Source organism: Dasypus novemcinctus, chromosome 10 (assembly GCF_030445035.2).
Source record: "Dasypus novemcinctus isolate mDasNov1 chromosome 10, mDasNov1.1.hap2, whole genome shotgun sequence".
In the NCBI taxonomy this organism is placed as follows: Eukaryota; Metazoa; Chordata; class Mammalia; order Cingulata; family Dasypodidae; genus Dasypus; species Dasypus novemcinctus.
Window position 1 is genome coordinate 93,626,074 of NC_080682.1, and position 8,956 is coordinate 93,635,029.

The window sequence follows — 8,956 nt, forward strand, 5'->3', positions numbered from 1 at the left end:
AATGAATATCATCTGTGTTACTAAACGTACCAATCATTCCAAACTTGTTTTCGGTTACAAGTTTTGTAGCTCCATTTCCTGGCCTTTTACTTTTTGTCTACACACAGATCTATCTTATACTTGATGATGATGATGAGGAGGAGGAGGAGAAGGAGGAGGAAGATGATAATGGTGCCACTGATAAAAGCTTATGGCCACAATCAACAGCAGATCCTAAAGCCAATTATGAAAAATTACATCTTGATGCGGTGAAACATGCGGGCAATGGCACGGCGGATCTCCTTTGTCTTGGCACTGTAAATGATAGGGTTGAGCACGGGAGGCACAAAGAGGTAAATGTTGGACAGGAGGACATGTATATAGGGAGGGGCATGCTTACCAATGCGATGTGCTATGGAGACCCCAATCATTGGCACATAAAATGCAAGAACTGCCAGGATATGTGACACACATGTATTGAGAGCTTTGAGGCGGTCTTTTTGTGAAGCAATGGCCATTACAGAGCGCAGAATAAGCACATAGGACAGGAAGATAAAAACCATATCCATTCCAAAGGTGGATACTAGAACAAATAGCCCATAGATGCTGTTGATGGTGATGTCAGCACAGGCCAGTTTCATCATGTCTGGGTGCAGGCAGTAGGAGTGGGAAAGAACATTGGATCTGCAAATAGGCAGTCTCTTAATAAGGAAGGGAAGAGGAAAGAGGATGATAAAGCTCCGGGTGACCACAGCTAAACCCAACCCAGCAATGACTTCCTTGGTGAGCACAGTGGAATAACGTAAGGGATTACAAATGGCCACATAACGGTCAAAGCTCATGGCCAATAGAATACCTGACTCCATCATGGAAAAGGAGTGGATGAGAAACATCTGGATTAGGCAGGCATCAAAAGCAATGTGGCGGGCACTGAGGCAGAAGGTTCTGAGGACAGTGGGCAGTGTAGCCATGGACATGGCCACATCACTGAAGGACAGCATAGATAGGAAGTAGTACATGGGCTCATGGAGGCTGGACTCCAGTCGCACTGCCTGTAGGATCACCGTGTTTCCTGACAGCGCCACAGCGTACATCACACAGAGGGGCCCTGCCAGCCAGGAGTGAGAATTTTCCAGGCCAGGGATACCAGTCAGGAGGAAGTAAATAGGGTGAGTGATATTAATCGACCTCATGGCAGTAGGAAGCCAAGGCACTTTTCAGACTTCTGAGAGTTGCACTTAATGGAGGACAAAAACTGGAGAACAAGATACACAGTAGAAGTTGTCTACAAAGTTGGAAATGGATGCATTCATGAGCTCAATGATTTTGGAAAAATGCAGGCAAACTTCTTTTCTTCATATGTTTATGGTCATCAGGCCACACACTGACCTTATAGTTTCCTCTGTTTCATGGAATAAGAAATACATTGCCAAATATTTGAGAATAGCAATTAGTTACAGGGAGATATATAAATTTCATTATTCACAATTTTCCTACATTTCAGATGCGTATCCAACAGAAATATATTAACTCCAAATCATAGCTAGTTATTAAAGAAAGACACCAGGATTTCAGTTATTAAAAGCTCTTGGAAAAAAAACATCTTGGAAGTACTTACATATTCCCTTCAAATTGTTGTTGAATTCAGTTTTGTCACCATTTGATGGAACCATTCCCCAGAATTAGTCTGAATTATGGCATCTGTTTGGTTAGGAAGAAACAAAATAAAATCTCCTGTATATAAAAAGGCACAAAATTCTGTTTTTGGAAAAATTGCTAATTCTTTCCCAAATAGTCTATGTGCATACTAACATTAAGTTGGCAGAGGGCATTGTTCTAAATACAATCATTCACACTCTCACATAATCATCTGTACTTGCAGATACTCATTATTCATTTAGACATTCAAGCATTTTCACAACAGCCTGAGACAGGATCATCATCATACTCATAAAATAATTGTCCACACTCTCTTTCTTTCTTAAAAACTTGCTCTCTTATGCAAATATAACCACACACTCCCTTTTAAACTTACCGTCTTTAACATATACATTCCCTGCCATGCTCATATTCTCAGTTCACATTGACATATATACAGCATTTATGTATGCTTTCACACTAATTTGTACACATAGATTTGTATATCCACACAGCATACTTATCCACATGCTCATAGACTTCTATACATCCACCACTATTAACCCACTCACACATATTGGCCTTTTCAATTGCACACATTGAATTTTCTCATCATTTTTCTCATAGTGGCACTCACACATTACTTACTCAGTTCCAAGGAGCTGACCCACAGCAGGTTCTCTGTGAGATTATTAGTAACAGATTAGAAATGTTTAGTAATTCATGGTTCATTCTAAAGATTACAGCCAGACTTTTTATCCTGCTCTATTAGTATCCTGAGAGTTTTATTTTGTTATCTCAGAGATCAAAAGACAAGAACAAAGTAGAGCATATGTGCCTCTGCTGTGAAACAGGTTGTGACCACTTTGCTCCTGGATTTCTGAAACTTTCCTTTGCCTGAGCTCTATTTCCCTGCCCAGATTTGAAGCAATTTTAATGAGCTATGGAGATATTCATTTTTGGAGTTTGACCTCCAGTGAAATAGGAAGACAAGTGAGCAATCTAGAAGTACAGTGATTCACCCAGGGTTAAACAATCAGTGACAGCCAGAACTAAAACCTATTCTGCTCACCTACTAAGATGCTGCTTATGCCCCCCACATCCCACATGCACACACACTCAGTCTCTCGAATATCACCTCACCCTTCCCCTTGCTCAGCTTAACCTTTTCTTGGAGAAGGCTGCAGGAGAGGCTCCAAGAGGTAAATGTTCTGCTCCCCTATGGGATTTCAGAAAAAGAGGAATGATGCTGACTTTGTGTCTGAAAATTCTTCTGGGAAGTTTTAGTCCTCTGAGATCCTTAATGAATACTGAGGATAAAGCATGTGCTCTTTCAGCTGACAAAGAACTCAGCAATGTGCCAGACTAATTTTCTAACTATTAGAAAATATCACCTTATGATGGATGGTCAGGTATTATAAGAAAGGAGAGCATTATTCCTTGAGGAATCCCATGACTGTATAATCTGCTGACCAAGCTGAATACAAAAGGTGAAATTGGAAGACAACTTTTACTCTTCTTGTTGCTTCTATTGAGTGAGGCATGTTCCTTCTTATTACTGGATAAAAACTCACTTTTCTATGTTTTCTGGTCATGTAAAGATACTAAAGCATCCTCTGTTAAGTAAATGGAATGTCCAGTCAAGTGATAGTCAAATCTTTCAGTGTTCAGAATTACAGCCTTTTCTCCTCTCCCTTCACTACTTGCTAATCTTGACTTCCGACTTTTCCTTTGTGGAGGAGAGAGATGGGGAAAAGGAAGATTTATCACTCATTGGTGCTACTGTCAGCTGCAGTGATATTTTCTGGGTCTATTATATGTTTAAAACTAACACTTTCATTGTTTGTTTTCGTGGATAATTCAAAGAACCCTATCTCCATCTCATCTGTTCTCTTTTGATTTAAACTGATGTTTCCTTAGTCTGTATGGTTGCTTATGACTCCACACACAGCCCAGATCCTCTCTGTAGAACCCATATGATTTTGGACTGAATCTAAGGCAAATGGATCAGAACTACATTGTAACAAGACCCTAAGGTGATCTATATACAAATTAAAACTTGAGAAGCACGGTGCTTCACTTTTCTAATATTTCCCATGTAAGCCCCATCTCCTGGCCTTTAAATGAAGCCATGAATAACAAGAGTCTGGAAAAGTGGTTCTCAAAATGCAATTTTCTATTTTATTTATTTATTCGCCCCCCTCGTTGTTTGTTTTACTGTGTCCATTTGCTGTGTCCATTCATTGTGTGCTGTCTGTGTTTGCTTGTCTTCTCTTTGGTGGGCACCAGGAACCAAACCAGGGACCTATCATTTGGGCGAGTGGCACTCAATTGTTTGAGCCACCTCCACTGCCTGCTTTGTTGTCTCTCTCACTGTGTTTCCTATTTGTGTCTTCTTGTTGCATCATCATTGTGCTTCAGCTCACCATGTCAGCCTGTCACATCAGCTTACTGTCTTGCTCATGTTCTCCAGGAGGCACTGGCAACCAAACCTGGAACCTCCCTTTGGTAGGTGAAAACTCAATCACTTAAGCCAAACTTGCTGCCCTCAAAATGGATTTGCCAGACAAGAATCCTTAGCATCACAGGGCCTCCATTCAGACACGTAAATTCTCTGGCCACTCCCAGACCCCTTGAACCAGAAGCATTGTGGGGTGGTACCCAATATATTTTATCAAGCCTTCCAAGTGATTCTGCCTTTGTGAACAATTGGTCTACAATATCTGGGAAAACTACAAGTAGCCTTGTTTGGACAAAGGGAAGATTTCATATTGAGAAGCTTAGGGAAAAATGTCTTGAGAGATTGCTCAGTCAGACTGTAGATGTCCTTTAAATTTGGGGGTAACAGAAAGAATCTCAACTAGGCAGATTGTGTTGACAGTACAGGGAAAAGCAGGCTTATTATCTTCAAGAGATGTTAAAAGAGGGACACAGAAACAGCTTCAGAGGAGATTTTGAAGAATACTCCCTAACCACACCACAGTCATTCTGAAAACCTCATGCAATGAGATTCCTTTACTTTATTCTAATTTCTACTTCCCATGATTCCAACTTAACTAGCTTTCAAACCTCAGGCAAGCATATTTTTAGGATTGTTGTCTATGCAAACAGAATCTTAATAAAAAAATTGTCACAACATGATGGGGGATAAGAAAACAGGAGTTGGTGGTTATACTCAGACTTGAAGATTATGCATATGTTAATTAAAAAAAGATGTTCTGAGAGCTCAGACTATAACTAGAACATTGCTACACACATAGTGAAAAAAGAGTAGGATAATAATGACAAAAATAAGAACAACCATACAAATATGTGTGTGTGTGTGTGTGTATATACATACATATTTGTATGGTGTATATACACATACACACACATACTTGAAATTACAATCTTCTGTATTTATGTGAGTGGAGAGATAGTTTACAATATATAGTTATTATTCAAATTTTTAATTTAAAGCAGTTTTACTCACACATCATACAATCCACCCACAACCATTATATATAATTTGCCTGTATATATATATATATATATATATATAAAGATATCAGAGCCAGGGATCAAACCAGGGGCCTCGTACATGGGAGGGAGGTGTTCAACCACTTGAGCTACGCCTACTCCCCACAACCATATATTTCCAGTCTACTGTATACTAGGTGTAAGGCTGGCTGCATCACTTGTGAAGCTCAGTGCAAAATAAAAATGCAGGGCCTCTTTTTAAAGAATTATTAGGTATTTCAAGATGGCAACAGCAGAACATTAAAAAAGGTGCAAGACCTTTCTGAACCTGGGTCCCTGTGTGATTGTACAGGTCACATGAAGATGAAACTGTCTCTGATTAGGTAAGTACTGGACGACTAAGCTCGAGATGACTATGACCTTATTTTTCAGTAGGTATAATAAAATTAACCCTTATATTCATATGGAATTTTTCTATATCCCAGGTTCTTTAACTTTGATCTCATTTGTGCCTCATACAATATCTTTCAGAAGGGCTTACTAAGGATTTAACAAATAAAGAAGTTCAGAGTGATTCCATGCAGTAAATGACAAAATGGGACTACCCATTTGAAAACCATGGAGTGCTCTCTACTCTTACTAGTGTGACATCCTTATATGTAAGTGCTGATAAGGTCCTGTCTAAAAGAGTTCTTTTCTCTGTTCCTTTCTGATCTGGAATAGATTGGAGGGAGATGTTAATGCCATTATATCACTGTTGTGTGTTTTTTCCCTGAGCTAGCATCTTATTCCTACTTTAGACATTCCTGTCCATAGAAACAGCTTGTGTGCCAGATTGATAATCCTTTAAAATCATGTTGAGAATCTCTTAACTACAGATATACAGACAGTTCCTCCCAGACTGAGTTACCCTGACTCTTAAAAAAAGCAAATCCTTGTCCTTATATTATTACCTGGTCCATCCAAAGGGTTTTGAAAGTGTATCATTCTGGAAGAGATTTTGCTATTGCACACTGCAGAACAATTTCTCTACTCAGCCAAACGAAACCCAATAAGTTCATTCCTTCTTGGGATATTTCCTTGAAAATCCTCTTTCCTGGATCATCTGTCTCTGCTTAGGAGAACATTTTCCCTGAAGCGTTTCCTTAGCTGCCCCTTTCTGGTCAGCTCTTTTGCTCTTTCTAACTGCTTATATAGACTCTTTAATGTGTATCCATTCATCTACAGAAGAGGAGTTTCTTCCTTAGATTCTGAGGAAAGGATTGTGTTCATTTATTCTTTCATTCAATTGACAATTATTTATTGCATCTACAGTTGGCAGTATTTTGTTAATGGACTTCAATGCATATAAGCCCCCTGACCAAGACTTCTGTGGAGACTTTGTTTTTCTTTTTAGACAAGTCTGCTAACTTCTTTCTCACGAGTATATTCTTTGTTTAGATCTGATATGTTTAATAGACGCCTTTTGGTCTAGTATATATTTACATGCAGACGGTGACTATTCCTGTTCTCTATTGTGGAAAGTTTCACTTAAACTCCACAGAACAAATTGTTTCTGTATTTAAGCTTCATAAGGGAAGGCACTCCATAACTGCTCCCACAAAATACTTTTAACACGAATAAGCATCATTTTTTAATATTTGCACAAATGATATATTTAGCAACACCATAATAAGAATGAAAGGTTATATAAAGTTTCTTTTGCCTTATCTCTTCATTTAATGGAGGCAGACAGAGTCCTGAAATGAAAAGGACTTGTCAAAAGTTAAAATGAGATAATGTCAATCAAAGCTAAAATCCTGCACCAAGCACAGAGTTTAGCATCCTGTACATGCTAATTAAATGAACGACCAAATGACTAATTAACTGAATAAAGGAATTGGTCCCAAATCAATGCTTGCTCCCCACTATTATGTGCCTGATGACATAGCTAGAGTCACTTCACCCTATGATTTCTCAAAAACCCTGCCTTTCCTCTCCAGGGCCTTATGGTCATATCTAAAGCACCATTTAATTCCCATTATTTCCCAGTGATCTGTGGCCTTATTCACAATGTTACTATCTGAATTCTCCTGAGTTCTCCTACTTCCCAACTCATTATTTCTAATCCAATCAACCATATACCAATGAATGAAAGTGGAAATGATTTTTCTCAAACTGCTTCTATGAGAGGTCCCCTTTTTATTTCAAATTTCCACAAGGAGAAGGGAAAACTTTTCCACGTCCATGACTTGCCTGTTTCCTTCCACTCATTTCACCACTTGAAAGAAAAGAGAGTACTCTCCTGCCGCTCTTTCTCTTAATACATTTTCACCCTGTTTGAAACAGAAACAAGGAAGAGGTGAAGTGAAATACTTAATGTGTGTTTGGGGAAAGAACCTGATTGGGGGAGGTGAAATTAGGATCTGAGGTAGAACTTATGATAAGGGTGATTATCATATGTGATATATCATTTGTATTAAAAAAAAATCTTCCTCCTTCTCATTTAAATCTCTCTCACCATCACAGGGAAGGAGATGGAATTTAATTTTCTCTCAGAGAATAGGGTAGTATATCCAGGGGAGGTATTTTTCTTTTTTTTCAATTACCAAGGTAAGGTCTAAACCCTCTCCCTTTCCCATGACCAGCACAGCTTCACACTCAGGTAAACCAGGCTTCCAGAGGCCGGTGCCTCTGGGAATTCTCATTCAGAGATATAAAGCCTGCTCCCATGTTGGCTATATGCCAGCCCAAGGCCCATTCTGGAGTCATTGTAAGCTTTGTCCTTCTGCCTACCACTCAACCATCATTTTACAGAGCTCTTTGAGGTGAGTTTAAATCTTTGTCTTTTAAGTAAATGTCTAAAAAGCATGGTTCTGTCTACAATAATTTTTTTGTTCCTCTGTGTGATTCCTTCAGTTTCTGTTATCATGTTTCTGTATCTTGTCTGCATGAGGCTCAGTGGTTTTGCCTGTATGTGGTTACAGTTTGTTTGACTTGTGTTGGATTGATTTAATATTTTAAAAAAAATCCTGAAATCTTCTTTCATGAATGTTATCTACAAGTACAGTTATATTCATTCAAATGTACTGTGGTTTCCCAGCTATTTGCAGATAGAGCTTCCAGATAATCATACAACAGAAGTTTACAGCTTGCCTCTGTTCTGGCTCATACCCACCCATAGCCATTCCATTTTCAGTGTCACAAATTAAGAGAGATTTTGACAATAAGAAAAGGTCTCTAATCTTAGATCAACTCAAGTGTTACCTCATCTTTGCTAGATCGTTTCCATTGACAGAAGCATTTTATCTCATCATGCAGCTTTGACTCAATCAATCATTTTATGCACATGAACCCCAGACTCTCTCCCTGAAATTTTCACCTATACCCACTGATCTTCCACTATGGGATTCTCTCTTCTCATTATCCACCCCCACCATCATGTCTATTGCAGCGTCCTCTTCTTTAAAAGTACCATGGGTTCCTTTACTGCTCTTCATATCACTTGGTTCCTATTACATTCTGCATGTGGTTTAAACCCTATCTAGCTGTAGGAACCAGAACTAAATACACTTTAGCTATATATGCTACCTAAAGCTGTATATTCATGCTTTCATTCATTCATGATCTCTTGAACATGTCTTTGTGCCAGAATCATGTGAGGAACTGGGGAGGCAAGGATGAACCAGGTACAAGCCTGACCCTAAGAGACCTCATGGTATGACAGGCAGGACAGAGGCATATATGTAATTCTAATGAAATGGAAAAAGTCTGTATAAAATATTGGCCGATAAGAGGGTTATTATTTCTGTCTAAATAGTCTTTGGAAAAGCAAATAAAATGAAGGTAATCAGTATGAATGACAATGAAAGTTCAAAAAAGATCTAATAAGCAAAAACAA

The 8,956-nt window shown here is 38.8% G+C and overlaps 1 protein-coding gene across 1 annotated transcript; it reads right to left on the reverse strand.

Moving 5' to 3' along the window:
* Positions 1-233: 233 nt before the first annotated feature.
* Positions 234-1,172, reverse strand: LOC101432900 (olfactory receptor 51I2-like). Its single transcript, XM_004447527.1, has one exon. The coding sequence runs from the start codon at positions 1,170-1,172 to the stop codon at positions 234-236; it is 939 nt and encodes a 312-aa protein (XP_004447584.1).
* Between the last annotated feature and the right edge of the window lie 7,784 nt (positions 1,173-8,956).